Source organism: Lissotriton helveticus, chromosome 2_2 (assembly GCF_964261635.1).
Source record: "Lissotriton helveticus chromosome 2_2, aLisHel1.1, whole genome shotgun sequence".
NCBI lineage: Eukaryota > Metazoa > Chordata > Amphibia > Caudata > Salamandridae > Lissotriton > Lissotriton helveticus.
Window position 1 is genome coordinate 386,012,308 of NC_136060.1, and position 16,348 is coordinate 386,028,655.

Consider the following 16,348-nt stretch of genomic DNA (forward strand, 5'->3'; position numbering starts at 1 on the left):
GTCCCCCTCGATTCTATTAATTTCATCTAGGACTGAGACAACAGAAGTCTGCAGTGATTTGTCGTGCGGGCAGCATTGGGCTTCCCCCTGCTCGCCAGACTGACTCTCCGCCCCCTCCGTGCATGCTCTGATCACAGCTCAGCCACGACTCTCACTTCGCACATGCCACCCTGTGTGTTTGCTGGAGGCAATGGTCGCGCGCGCATGCCGTCCAGAGAAATCGACGACTTGTCACCAGGGCGAGGAGGGGCAGGCGTAACCCGCAGTTCTCACTTGTACTTGGAGACCCCACGCAGCCTATAAGTCAACAGGAAGGCTTGGTGCATGGGTACCTTGTACTCGAAGACACAGACCAAGACAGAATGGATCAAAAATCACTCAGCATCTGGAGTGGCACTAAGGTACACGAGCAGTATCCTATAACTAGTACTACGTGCCTACCGACCATTACCATCGCCACCAGGCCAACAAAGAATCCGAAAAACCACTCCGTCAACCACTCCACGAAGTTATGTCACACATCACTTACCACTACCCTGTCAACTCCTGGCGCTGAACACATATAGTATTCATCCTAACTATAGCGTCACACCAATCATAACCCCAGAAGCACACCTGATCCCCTCCATACTGACTGAACAAACTGTCCAGGAACCATCTACCCAACCTCAATATAATAGCTAATTAATAGACTATCGCGATTTATCGCCACGTTCACCCCGTTATATCGCGATCAATTTTGCATTACAAAAAGCTCAGGGACTCACCCTGGGTGCTGGGCGGATCCGACGCTGCTCGGGCGCCCTGCGGTTGTTGGGCCGGCGGGGAGGGCAGAGGCTGCTGAGGCCCAGCCGGCACGCTGACGTACCGCTCCGGTGGGGGCAGGCAGCGGCGACAGAAGGAGTGTAAACAGGGTAGCAAGCAGGGTCCGCGTGATGTTATATTCTGTTTGCATACTGCGCAGGTATCCAGAAGGTTCAGTGCGGCCCGCTCCAGATTTATGCTGCACCGGCAAAGGCTTCCCCCAGGCAGGGGGAAGCGGCAAACAGCAAGGCTTCCCTTTCCCTCCCCCGGGCTGCGGGTGCGGGACTTCCGGCCGGCCGCGAAGGGATTGGCCGGCCGGCCAGGTACTTCCGGGTCGCCGCGGGCAGCGCGGCGGCCCTCGCTAGGCAGGCAGGCGGGCAGAAATCGTGAGGTGGGCACTCGCTGGGGGCGTGAGAGGACACGGACGGCGGGAGGGGGCGGGAGGGGGCGGGAGAGGACACGAACGGCGGGAGGGGGGCGGGAGAGGACACGGACGGCGGGAGGGGGCGGGAGAGGACACGGACGGCGGGAAACGTGCACAGGACAGCAAGGGGGGGCGGAAAGGCACACTGAGGGGGTGGGAATGGACAGCGCATCTGAATTCACTTTCAGTGAAAGGGGAGGGAACGGAAAAAACGTAACTCCGCCCTGGCAAAAAATCTCCGGAACGCCCCCGAATCTGGTCCAGCCTTGATGGACAGATCCGGCACTCAATGGCTAGCCTCCATTTATGGAGCTAACCAATGAGAGCCGGGGGACGTTCCAGGAGTCCTTATTGACGACATAGGATTTCACCTGCGCTGAAGAGCTGCGCAGAGCGCAGCCTTCGGCAGGCGAAACCCAAAAAAGCAGCAGTTTATCAGTAGTCTAGACTGGCGTCTGACCTCGGTCTATGAATGCATAGCCAATGTGACCACGTGCAAACAAAATGTAAAGGCATCTTTAATGCTCATGCGCCTGCGGAACGCCAGCATGGCTATTTTGGAGATGCTGCAGCACCCCTACTTCCAGCCCCTATGGTTATATTTGGTGTTAGCAGCAGGCTGTGCTAGATGTCGGTGGGTTGTCAGAGGGAGTAGCTGCCAAGGAACATCACTCCCTTTCTGGATTGCTTGGCTTTAACTTGCCGTTTCTATAGAACCGCCGGACCGTAGCAGCTGGCTCTCAGCCCAAGTGGTTTGAGTGGAAAGCGGAGTACCCATGAAGGGCAGCAGAGTGTGTTGCATTTGCAACAGACCTCATTGCATCAGTTTGTTTTCCGCGCCGCTTCTTCAGCAAGTGTATCTAACTGGTGTTGAGAACACACCCCGGCACTATGTCGGAAATTCTTGCCATACTGTTGGCGTTGTTGAACAGTGGTGCCTACCCCGATGTAATGCTTGCACCAGCATAGAGACAATCATTTTTTCCAATGTATGTCATTGGCGCTCTTGCCAAACTGGTTTCCAGTTTCGGTGTAATGCTTGCACTGGCATACTGGTAATTCTTCGCATTTTTATAAACCGTGTTACTGCTCTGAGGTCTCAGCTTACCAGATTTGTATAACTGGTGTGCATCAATTCATCCATGCACTCACTCACTCATCTATTAACTGATTATCACTTTCGAACTCCCCCTTCCACACAAACACAGACAAACACGCTAATCATTGAAGAATGACTCGGTTCTAAACTAAGCAGACCTACTGGCTTTACCAGTGCTTGTTTTGTGTGTATATATTCTTATAAACCAGCTCTTTAAGCATGGGCTTGACCAACGACTTGGGGTGTTACTTATTCTGATTGATCCCGAACTGCTTCCTAGGTGCACTTTCCCTACATTTGTGATCCTTGCCTTATCTTAAATGCTGCATATGTAAAAGTGTGTCTACATTGGATCACTGAGTGCCTCGGGTTGCTTGGCGTTACATCATCTAAGGCTTTTCTTGGGATTGCATCATTCTGTGCAGCTGTAATTGAGTAGCTGCAATAAAGGGAACATTAGAATTGGAGTTGACGGGGTTACCTGACAGTACAACAACGAATAAGCAACCTTTGAATGTAAAACAAAAAATACACCCGTACAGCCACTGGGATTCCCAGCTCTCCCCCCCCCCCCCCCCCCCCCCCTCCCACCCCACCAGGACACCACTTTTGCGGTGTGGACATTCTTATAGTTAATTACGTAATTCTGAGAGTAACACTATTTCCAGCGAGCCAAAGGAACGCAGACTCCTGACGAATTAAATAAAACCGCACGTTCCAGGACCGGGAAAGTCATGACCTTGTGACAAGGAATGGTATGGTAAAACAAACCGTATTTTGGCCGCAGTCGCCAAAATACTTTCCAATGTTTGGACTACTCCCGGTCCGTAGCAGTAAACAGCGCTGTCGAGGTTTGGACGATCTGAGAGTCTAGAACAGGGACTTCAGTTGCATTGTGTGCAGAGCATCAATGAGAACCACATGGAATGTATAACCACTCGCTCTTGTCTTCCTGCAGTGAGTGAATGCGAGGCTTCAGCCATGCTGCCATTGGAGTGCCAGTATTTGAACAAAAATGCATTGACGACGCTGGCCGGACCTCTCACGCCCGCCGTGAAACACTTTCAGCTGAAAAGAAAACCGAAAAGTGCCACTCTTCGAGCAGAGCTGCTGCAGAAGTGTAAGTTTAATATCTCCCAATTCGATGCATTGCTGCAGGCGGTGAGTTTGTGTTAAAAGATTACCCTTTAAGCTGACATTTGACTTTTATTAATCTTCTCAGAATACTAGAATTGCAATACTGAAAAGTCACTTAGTGGAAAATTGAAATTGCCTCATAAAACTAGTTCGAAATTCCACATCACTTTGTCAGTTATTGGAGGTAATGCGACTGGGTTTATTTTGAGTTATTTTATTTTAAGTTTGCTTTAAAAAAAAAAAGTATTTCAAACTGAGGTGTACCCAAACGTGATCTTTTCTGTCATCAACTCGAGAAATGTAACCCCCTTTATGGAGCTTGTGGGCGCTTCATTTGATACAAATAAAGATATTTGATGCAGGTGTTGATATTGATTTTGTTATCTCATCCTCTCCCTACATTGTGTGCTGATCAGTTTGGTAAACCTACTGGTGGTCCTTTAGATTTTGCAGACCTGTTCTGGTGACACTAGACGCTGTATTCTATAGATGTATCAATGAGACTAATGTGCTTCGGCCTGCTAGGCTCATTTGGAGTCGTAGTACAGCGGAGACTAAAATGAGAGAAAGCTATGACCTTCATACACTTCACCTTCCTATGTGTAAACCACCAGAAGAATGTGTGCTTGTGTTTCCCCTTCTAGGCGTCGTGGGGTTAATAGATTGGTCACAATCTGACCTTACAGCTATGCGTGGGTAGGTCCTCTATTAACAAAATTTGTGTTTGGTCAGGATTTTAGTAAATTAGTACCGCTACTCCCAATGGGGGCTTGTTTCCGCTCCAGTCACCAACATTGCTTCCCTCGCATATGTATGTGCTTGTTATTCCCCTCAGGCTGGCTATCTTGGTATGTCTAGATGCACTGGAATTACAGTTCTGTCCCAGCAGTGTTTTTTTGCGTAAGTATTCATTTGTTTAACTTAATTTGCTAATTTCGATAAAATTGTTTCTGGCTCAAGTCATTAACAGTAACCAAATAAAGAGGCTGCTTGGTGCCATGCATGGCTAAATGCGTTGCCAAACATTAGCTGGTCACGTTCAGTTGTCGATTACTCTATTCAGGTAAAAACTTTATCCATATGGTATCAGCACCCCCAATTGATGGACTGTATTTTGTCAGATGCATTCAAAAAAACTTTCATATTTAATTGTAATTTAAACACCATAAAAATAACTCATTGTCGTTAACTTTTTTTTATTAATCCTTGCAAATTCGTATTCACCACAGACCTTGTGGCAAAACAGCAGTTATTTCCTGACGGCACTTCTAGTACAGAACAGTCCCAAATACTTTATTTCGCTTTATACGGTCTGATATTTTGAGTCTTACAGCCAGCTCCTTCTGCTGAACTACTTGCATTATGCATTTGTGTTGTACAAATCTGTCCTGCTGGGCTATTAATCGAACGAACTGTTTTCGGAGTTACGTAGTGAGGTCAAAAAATACAACCAAAACTGACAGTTTTAAAACCTTTTAAGATACCCAGAATAGGCATGCTTTTTTAATAAAAAAAAAACTAAACATGTTGGTGTGTGCCTTTGAATGTAATTGTCTGATTTATGTAAACTATTTTATTCCGAGTATTTACCATTTTGTGAAGATTCGTCAAATTTCTTAACAAAACAAAAAACGCTTGGTCTATGGAAACTAGGTTCCAACTAGAACTACCTACGGGGGGGATGTGTTTACGGGGGGGATGTGTGTGTGTGTATGCACACTGTAGGACTCGGGTTAAGGATAGGTTTGTGTAAATATGGGATGCTAGGGGTTTTGAATGGGAAAGGTTTGCAGGGTTTAATATTCTTTCTTACGGTTTAGGAGTTTAAAATAGACGTGATTTTTTTTTTTTTAGGGTAAAACATGTAATATAAAAAAAAGGCGGTTTGGAAGTTTACTTCCCTAATAAAATTACAGTAAAAACAATGTATATTCTCCAAAAACCTGCTCCAATATAAACCGGGCCGACTCTTCACACATTTTATTCAAACACTGTACGGTGTCGCCATCCTGAACGTGTTGGGGTTCCGGCGTTTTTCAGCAAAATGGACACCCTATTGCATTCACTTAAAACCTCTCAGGTGTGACACATGATCCAAAGACATAGAAGTCAGCTATCGGCATTTCTGCTTGCTGCCCTTCACCTCAATGAATTGGAAGAATTTCATCGTGGGAATGGTTTCACTACTATTGTTCCAACAATACATTATCCAAGGGCAGCAAGTCTAGTGCTCGTTATTTATAGTACGCCAGGACCTCTGGCTTAAATATCTATGACCAGTGTCGGATCATAGCATGTAAAGCCTAACACTTGCATAATTACTAGCCTACTGCCTATACACAACATGAAAATGTTGAACACAATGAGTTGTCTATAGTAACACCCATGCAGACCCTCACCAAGATAGGGAAAACATCATAGACATCCAGACACACACTCCCCACTCTAATTACTCCTAACAGACCCCCTTTTATCACTAACAAACCTATACTCCGCCTTCCATCATTTGTCCGACCAACACCCTCATTCTTCCTAAGACAATAACACAACTGCACAACACATACACTCCACGGCACCACACATTTTAACTCTTGCAGAAAACAAGTCTAAGACAAACACTCTTAATTCTAGTTCATCCCCTCTTACACACAAAATACTCTATTCACAAACACATCACCACCCCCTTTTCCTTACAACTACCGCTCACAAACAATACTATACCAACAAATCCATCTCATAAAACAAATACATCAGCACCTCTTTTCACTACTCCTCAAAAACAAAACATATCCGCACAACAAAATCTCTTGAGCGCAGCACCTCATAATACTTAGTTACAAAATAAAATCATACACCCACCTTTCAAACTACACAAATGAACAAACTACAGTTCCAAGCTTTCTCTCTTCTACCACACCTAACACACATACAGCAACACATCAACTCTCTTCTAACCGCCTCTCATCCATTGGACAATTTAGAACCTTACCTCATGACCCACATGCTGCACCACCACCCCTAACTCGTACACCTTCCTCCCTAAACACACGCAAACAATATAAGCAACGTGCCACTCTTCACAACTGTGCTTCTACATGTCCACTACACAGCAAGGTTACACCACAAAAACAACACCACACAGCACACCAACTTACACTCAAGCACCGTCTCCATTACCTATGCACACAGACTTATCAAAATGCCTTCTTAACCTGCTGGATGAGGACCATGTTACAGAACAGCTACACAATTGCTATTCAAATCAGCGAATACCAGCACTAAAAACTCACCTGCTACAAACCCACACAATACTGATCACTCTTCTACAAATGAAGTCTCACTTTCACCAAAGCACAGTCTCTAAACTGTCTACTAATAAATGCTCGATCGCTCTCTAAAAACAAACATCACATCTGCGGCCTTCGCACTGACGCAAAACCAGACCTACTATTCATAACTGAATCAAGGTTGGGAGATGACGTGGCTCCAGTCCTGGATGAAGCCATTCCTCTAGGCTATCAATCGATCACCCAAAATCGTATAGGCAAAAAAGGAAGTGGCCTAGCTGTTGTGGTCAGGCAAACTTTACATATCTCCAAAGTTGACGACATCTCCATAAAGAGGCTCTTCTCACCAGATGTAATCCTACAGTCTTCCTCCTGTAACTTCTTTGCTCCTTTACAGACCTCCACCTAGCAAGGTGGCATACCCAGACACACTTCTAGACACAGTTTCAAACCTAATAACAATAAACTACAACCTATTCGTTATGGGTGACCTCAACATTTGGTTTGACAAACCCAATGTGCCCCATCCAAAAACAATAAACACTGGCCTAGACGCATTAAACCTGCATCAAATTGTCCACAAACGTACAGATATCGCTGGGCACAGCCTAGATGAAATTTTTGCTTCTATCATGGAGGCTCCATTGAGGGCTAAACGCTGGCCTCCCATTGAAAAGGATGCCTTTTGGTCACTGCCCTTTCTCCCTTTTGGACGGCCCATCCGGACTGGATCGTCCACTTCATGGCTGTCGTGAAGCACTTATCTTTAGCGGGGGGGGCATCTGTTTCTAATTAGCATAGTCTTTGCGTGGCCATGCTAATTAGAAATAGATGCCCTCTCCACCCCCCTAAAGATAAAGCCTGCAGGCTCCACCCTTCACACTGAGGCCCGAGCGGCTCTCCACCACCGAACGTGCCTCGACTGTAGACCAAGGCCTCAGCAGCCACGGAAAGCAATTTCTCCAATCTATGACATCATTCAATTTGTTGGCAGTAGGAATTAATCGTAACGCATCTTATCTACTTCATGCTGTAAAATTTCTCTGGAGTTATTGGCAGCCTGCCTCGGGTGCCTGATTCATGTTCCGAATCAAAGCTCCTCGCGCATGTGCACTTACTTTCAGTTTTGCTGTTCCAAATGGTCTATGCCCGCGCATCTCTTAATAAAAGCGTCATCTTTCCGATTTCTCGTGGCTGGAGTGTGTGTTTTTCTTCCTGTCACTCGGAGATGAGCACCAACTCCATACAGCCACAAGTAGCAAACTGATGAGACCAAGCGATTTGTGTGTCTCCTGACCCCTGCTCAACTCTCACTTTTCGGCAGTGCGAGCGCACAAATGTCACGTCTGTGCCCTGATCAATGAGCCGACTGTGAGACTGTTCTGTAAGAATCGATCCACGCACTTTGCCGGGAAGCAAAGCTCTCTATGGGTGGCACACAGGCCGGCTCTTCCCGAATGGGTTTTTAAATCCGCGAGGGACAGCGGAGCGCAGGCTCTTTACCGCATGGCCCTGTACATCGCGCCATAATGCGCTGTCCAGCGCGCTGGTGCAAAGGGGTCGTTGGAGGAATCTGCTGGTTCCGTTCCGTGCCGTTCCAAGAGATAAGGCTACACTGGTATGTGTGATAGGGGTGTGGGAGGGGCAGCATCTCTCTCGCTGTCAATTCAATTAAAAAACATAGATTTTCACAGATTTAAATATTTGTTTCTCAGAGAAAAACAAAGAATTTAAAAAATCTCCCTTTTACGATCGGGCGTAATCTTGCTAGTTAGTCGGTGCCTAAGAGTTCTCAGCTTTGACAGAACATAAAGACTACACAGACTCTTTTAGAAAACTAGGTGCATGATTTTAAAGATGCTATTACAAATTTGAATTGGAATACATCCCTTTTTAAAACCGTTTATACATTCATTTTATATTATAAACACATTGTTTTAAAAGCAAAAGGAATATAGTTTAACCAGTAAACACATCGAAGCGTGTGCTTTTAAGCAAGTATTAACCAGATCGAAGAGTTTTTTTTTTTGAAGTCTTGGAAGCGGTAGCCGAGGATTGAAGATTTTAACCCCTTCAGTGCTGCGGCAGACCCACGTGACGGTGAGCATGTGTGGAGGACGGCCGGGGGCCATCTGAACCCCGCCCTCTGATTAGAATGCCCGCACCACAGCGGAATTCGCGCCGCGGTCAGCGGGTGAAACGGGCAGAAATACATGTTGAAATCTGTTCCGATAAGCAATACTATTTACGAATAGCAATGACTATTTACAGATGCAAAGAAGTTTATTCCCAAAAAATATGGGCACTCAAAAGTAGACACAAAATATATACAATGTTTAATGAGAATTTTTAAAACTATTAAAACCAGGCTGTAAATCTTGAACCCATTACGCGAAATGTAAGCTGGCAAACTTTAAGAACAGTCCAATCAAAAGGGAAACCAAGAATATGGGAATAGAAGTGTCACTTTTTAATACATTTTATCATTTTAAATGCAGTGTCCTCGTTCTTCTCCATCTCAGCCTTTGCCGCTTCTTTATCTGTTTTTTCCTAGTGAAAATCGGAAAACACAGGGGCTTACATTTGAAAAAACACTTATAAAAAGGATTACGCTTCTAACCAAATATATTATCATTTTAAAGGTGGCACATTTTTTAAAGCAGGGATTTTACTAACCCTTTTATGCATTTAACATGGAGTATGTAAACAGATAGATGAAAAGAAAAAAATAATTCTGTTGAGACCCATGTATTTAACAGAGTGCTCGATTACCTAATGCAGTACACAGACTCTTCTTCTGAAAGAAAATGCACACGTATAACGATTTGCAAAGCAAATTGTATATTTTAACCAAGAACACGAGGGTGTGAAGGAAGTAATTTTATAAAGGCCAGATTAATCTAGGATACAATGCAAATGTACAAGAATGGAAATGTGGGTATTGGCTATATTTTCCCAAACCACGATTATAGCTTGTTGTAATAAACTTGCATCTTTTTTTCATACCTTAATTCTTCAATTATGACGTGCACGGATGGAAGGTACGTGCACGGATGGAAGGTATCTGTGGGTGTATATATGAAACCCATTTCACATAACTTACATGCTAAGTTTAAGATTTACAGCCTGTATGTAATAGTTTTAAAAATACTCATTCAACATTTAGTAGAGCGATGGAAGAATATTGCTAAACAATGGACTGTGATGAGGTTCCTGGCTCTGACTGCTCTTTCGGAAACTTGTCAGCTCCTCTTCGATCTTCTCAAGATGCCAACTGTATGTTTGCTTTAGTTGAATCCCCCCAAAAATGAAAAAGCAATTACATTGCATCTTTAGGAAACGGCACAGTTTATCCAGATGCATTTTCCCCCATTCTCTGAGAAGTAAACCTCATGTCCTCAGGTAATAGTTTTGTACAACATTATGCTTTCAAATATCAACAATAGTTATTCGGGGATGAGAGCGTGAATCCAAGAGAAGGGCCAAGCCTTGTCTGACCGTGGACCTTGAGTATCACCTTCCCCGACCAAGTTACATAATTCTGTGCATGTTGTCACCCTACACCCCACTCCGCACCAGTGGTGGTATTTAACCCTGTAACGTTGAAACTACATACCTTGCAGCTCTCACCTGCACAGCACCATCCCTACTTACGAGATAGGGTCAGTAACAGACACGCGCTATGCAATGCAATAGGTGTTGCTTCGGTATTGTAAATAACAATGGCTTTTAATTTTTTTATAGGCTTTGCCATTTACAATGCCAATAACTCCAAAATTCGCAGTTGCGAGACCTATTGCATTGTAAATGCTTGTTTTTACTTGTTCCCACTGGGCTTGGCACTAAGTCACTTTATTAAAAATTCTCAAGCACTTAATACTCTCAGCACTTTCATTGAACTCCGGCATAAGAAGTGACGGGAAGCAGTGGATTTTAACTAAATACCAGCATGAGCTGAATCAAAAACTGCTTGGCTAGGAGAATGTCTATTAAGTTGCGGTATTGGTTTTAAAAAAAGACTTAAATGAATTTTTTTAAATGTAGAATTGTTTTAACTTTGTTCTTTGTATTGCAATGTTTTTTTTATTGACTATGCAAATAAACTTAACCTGTTGCATTTCAAACTATAACTCCAGTCATATGGTCAGACCACCATTTGCTTGCTTTCCAACATAAAACAATACTAAGCGATTCACCTAAAACCACCTTACGTGCATTCACTGTTCGACCGTGGAACCAGTGGAGAAGTGTGGCTCACTGGTTAGAAGCGGCAGACCCTGAAGCAGAGGTCAGGCCCGGGACCAGGGTTCAATTCCCGACGCGGCAGGGTCTTGGGCTCAATGTCCTTGGACTCGATAATTCTCACCTCGGTGCCTACTCTAATCATGGGTCCCACTCTGTAACTCTGGGCAATAGCTTGCTTAATCTCCACAACAGCCCCAACAGCGCTGGGATGCCTGGCTTCACCTTGGGGGTGCCCTGGAGGGGGTATCTCACAGGGAAAGCCAGGATGGGTTCCACAGCGGTATACAGCGCCAGGATGCCCCGAGATGGGGCGGCAGTGCGCTTTAAAAGTATACATACATTTACAAACTAAATTTGGAACACTTAAAAACACAACTAACATCCAGTGTAAATCAGGCAACAATACATTCTGTTAAGCTATACTAGTGGCTACAGGAAGCTTTTGATATCCTGACACCACTCAAAACCACAAAAGAAAACCTTGGAGACATGCAGAGATAAATGGCATAAAACCCACCTTGGAGACCTGCAGAGATAAATGGAATAAAATAAAAACATCCGAAAGCTCCAACGTGCCTGGCTCAAAACCAACTCCAAACAAAACAAACTTCGCCTACAGAGAATTAACGGATTATACAAGTCTGATATCAAAAAAGCAAAGAAAGTACTATTCAGACAATTTATTTGTTCGAGGCATATGGGCTGCAGATGGTACATTTATGAATAGATCGCCATCTGGTGTTGGGCTCGGATGATTGCACTTGTTTTTCTCCTGGAGAAGTCTTTTGTAGTCACGAGACTGGTGACTCCTCCCTTGGGTGATAGTGCGCATGGGCATCGGCTCCATCCTTAGATTGTTTTTTAGATTGTTACACACTCCTTACTTTTCAACCACCCTGGAACCTCTTTGGTACCTGGCTCACGACCCTTGAGAGAAACAAATGGAGAAACTCCAGTAACCGAGTGTGGTGTGATTCTATATGACCACACATTTCTTCAATTCTTCTGACCATGCCAATCCATTCGCTAATGAGTTGTATATTGTCCATTAACAATCGATTTATTCTCTCAACTAGTCCGTCAGCCTGTGGCCTGAATAGCGCTACCTTATCATGAGATTCCCATTTTATGTAAAAACTCTTTCATCTGTTTGGAAACCAACTGGACACCATTGTCTGATACCAAAGTCTTTGGTATTCCTTAATTAACAAAAACTCTCTCCATGAAAGCAATCACTTTCGTGGTCTCAATGCAATCCGTAGATTCAACTACAAACCACTTCGAATGGTAATCCACGAGAACCATTAAAAATCTACTTCTAGAAGCCAATTTGGAAATTGGACCAAGAAAATCAATTGCTATTTTTTTCCAAGGACGATCAGGAAATTCTACACAAGAAAGAGGGGGTTGTCTTACAATCTTAGTTTTGTCACTCCTTGCACATGCATAACACTCCTTAACAAACGCATCTACATCACTGTCCATCCCTGGCCACCAAAATGATTGGCGTATTCTCCTCTTAGTCATATTCCTTCCCAAATGCCCCTCATGAGCTATACTCCTGATCTTACATCTCAATTTAGATGGTGGTATTAACCTGTTCCTTCTCCATAGCTTTCCATCAATTCCGCTTAGCTCACCCTCAACGTGATGAAATCCTCTAGAATGCACATCATTGCTAATTTCCTCAGGCCATCCATTGGATACACAATTCATGACTTGCTTAATCGACTCATCTTCAGTCATAGCACTGTCCCACTCTTCTTTCTCAAATGTTTGTTCCATCACCCACATCCTCATATTCTTCGCTGATCACATCCACCGGCATTCTAGACAAATAATCCGCCACTACGTTTTTCAATCCTTTCATGTATTCCTTCTCAAAGTTGTAGTCCAGTACTGACAAAATCCATCTAGATATTCTGGGAGTAACACTACCTTCCAGACCTCTTCCACCTTTAAACAAGTGCACTAAAGGCTTATGATCGGTGCGCACTCTGAAAGGCAAACCCCAAAGAAAATACCTAAAATGCTTGATTCCCCCAAGCACACGCTAACGCCTCCCTCTCAATAACAGAATATGAAATTTCCGCACCTTGGAGCCTTCTTGATGCAAATCCTATAATTCCATCTACCCCGTCATGAACCTGAGACAACACAGCCCCAATTCCCACTGCATTGGCATCTGCAGTGACAAAAGTTTTAGCTTTTACATTGAAATGGCCAAGAGTAGGGGCATGTAAAATCCCTTTTTTCACATGCTTGAACGCTAGATCGCATGAATCATTCCAAACAAAAGCAACTCCATTCTTCATTAACATTCTTAAAGGTTCAACTATCTTAGAAAATCCATTTATAAATTTGGAACAATATTCAGCAAGTCCCAGGAAGGACTTCAACTGTTCCTTATTCAGGGGAATAGGAGCGTCATTAATTGCTGCAACAATACTTTTCTTTGGCTTAATACCTAAACTGATATCTCATGCCCTAAATAGGTCACACAATCTCTTTTTAATTGACACTTCTCTCTTTTTTTGTCAACCCATGTTTTTCCATACGCTTCAGTACCTCAGTTAAAACTTTATCATGATGATCACAATTGTTTCCTACTATTACCACGTCGTCTTGAAAACACAAGACATTGCTCGTATTACCAAAAATTTGTTGCATGACTCTTTGAAACACCGCTGAGGCAGGCGCCAAACCAAAAGGCATTCTGCAGTAACGAAATGCCCCCAGCAGTGTTACAAATGACGTAAGGTGTCTAGAATCAATTTGGTGGTAAGCAGCCGACATATCTATGACACTAAATACAACACCTCCTCCCATAGCAGTCAACATCTCAGATATGTTTGGTAACGGTTGTCTCTCAACCCAAATGTTTTTGTTGAGGTCGCGTAAATCCACAAAGAGCCGAATTTTGGCTCCCCCCATCTTTTGGCACGACGACAATGGGCGCGAGCCATTCTGAAGCCTCTATGGGTTCAATAATCTTTAATTTCAACAGCTTATCAAGTTCCTCTTGAAGAGGACCTCTCATTAAATACGGAACATTCCTCACCTTATGAACGACAGGTGTAGCATTTTTCTTGAGAATGATCTTATGAGCGAATCCTCCCAACTTATCAGTAAAAACATTTGAGAATGTTTCCATAATGCTAGCTTCAAAGGTATCTACATTAAGAATGGGTAATGACATAACTGGATCTACTGCATTAGGGTTCAACATAATCCCTAAATCTTTTTGGTGGCACCATCCTAATAGATAGGAGCCTTGTTTTTGTCAGATAAACTCGCCCATACACTTTTCTTCCTGAAAAGCTTATCACCATCCACTTAAGCCCTAGTATATCAATGGTCTTTCACCCATAGCCTACTGCTCTGATGTCGGGTACATCCCAGGAACTTAAATCACTTTCACTACCCCACAACGTAACATACATATCTTTAGATGATAACGTGTATAAACTTCCGGAGTCAATCAACATGTTAACATTTTTTGCATTAGGATACTTTACATCCTTGCTATCAACTTATAAGGCAATGTGGTTTCTCAAGTTTATCTGAACTTTCCGTGGCAACTTCTACGTCACATATCATTTTAGAATTGGAACTTCCTTCTATAGGTAATCCTTCTACACACAACATTAACTCTTGATCAATTTCACATGTGTTATCAATTTCATGTACATATTGAGTTTTGGCATTGCAGGCCTTCGCAATATGTCCCCTTCTTCCGCATGCTCTACAAATAGCGTTCCTGGCCATACATTTTGTACTTGATGCAATATGCCCTGCAGCACCACACCTATAACACTTAACAATGCGTGGATTAAATTGTGAATTTACATGATTAGTAAAAGAAGTTGTTCCAAATGCTTTGAGAGGTTTCTTTAGAAACTTCTCATTTTTTGCAACCTTAGTTTCATTAATACATGCATGAACTTGAGAATCTAAAGAGCTTATATCCTTTGATTCAGAATCTTTTGACATTTCCTTTTTCCATAGATCAGTATTCGCTAAACCTTTAGCAATTTGTATAGCTTCATCTAAGGTACAATCTTTAATAAGTAACTTTTCTCGCACTCTTTTATTGTTGGTGCACCTAACAATCTGATCACGAATAAGCGAATCAGCTAAACTTTCAAATTGACAATTTAAAGATAATGCTCTCAACGCAGCTACTTAAGTAGCAATATCCTCTTCTTCTTTTGGAACACGACAAAAAAATGTATGCCTTTCTAGCCCAGTGTTAATTTTTGTAATGAACCTCTTTTCTAACATTTGCATACTCATATCATAAACATAGGCTGGTTGCCCATTGCCCATCCCTAATGAAATTTCAGGCAAATTTTCATATAAACGCCGACCCTCAACACCCAAATGATGAAGTAAAATTGCCTGTTTACGAACAGGACCATATTTGTCGGATCCAGTGGCTAAGCTGGAAGTCAAAAATATTTTCTTCCATTCCTTCCAGGGTATTGCAGGTTCACCTGGAGTTGGAAGAAAAGAGGGTGGCGCAGCTAAGTTCTGATCAGACATGTATAGATAGATATGAATTACAGGTTAATGAAACAGCAATCCTGAAAGGAAAGAAGGTTAGAGTAACAAACTAAAATAATATAATAAAATGACTTTGTTGCTTGTTGTCTCGTAGTTCCCAATGTTTATAATTGAAAAGTAATCAATTATTGTTCTTACTGGTCGTTTCAATCGAAGATTTACATGTATAGATCAATACGATCTCTTCCTTGCCTTTACTGAAGTAATTTACCTTAAGCAAAATGAACGCTATGCAAAGTTCACACTTCGTGACCTTGCAAGCGTGCTGCAGTGTCAATTTCACATAAGGAAAACACAGCACAAAATGGCCGCCGCGTAAAGTTCACGGCTCTTGACCTTGCGTGCACAGCGTAGATTTCATTGGGTGATTGGGCGCAAAAGAGAATACAGAAGCTCGCGGGTTGTCAAGGCGGTTCGAAAGATGCAGCGGTCGCTGGGATTCCGGTAAGATTTAAGCGTTAGACTGGCATTTTTTAAAGCGAAGTTGCAAATCACTGGCAAGGATATTACTATTGATCCAAAAGCACAGTAAAGTTAAATTTTAGCACAAAGCTGACAAATATCAATGAGCCCAATGCTGAATGAGAAGTACAACAAATAGCGGTTCTGCTGATCCAAGGTAACCACTCTTCCAAAGATAACGATGAGCAAAGTGTCTAATAAGAAATCCAATAAGCAATGCTTGTGTTGATCCACAGTCAAAAAGAAATCCAATAAGCAGTGCCTATGTTGATTCACAGTCATCCATTAAACGATAGTTCAAGGAAAAGTAATCCAAGGCAAGGA

The 16,348-nt window shown here is 43.1% G+C and overlaps 1 protein-coding gene across 2 annotated transcripts in view; it reads left to right on the forward strand.

Annotated features, from left to right (window-relative positions):
* Positions 1–16,348, forward strand: part of NELFA (negative elongation factor complex member A) — a 649,181-nt gene that overhangs the window by 501,430 nt on the left and 131,403 nt on the right. For both annotated transcript variants that reach the window (XM_078678606.1, XM_078678605.1), the window contains exon 3: positions 3,286–3,447. In XM_078678606.1, the coding sequence (XP_078534732.1) occupies positions 3,286–3,447 (162 nt within the window). The remainder of the gene's footprint in view (positions 1–3,285; positions 3,448–16,348) is intronic.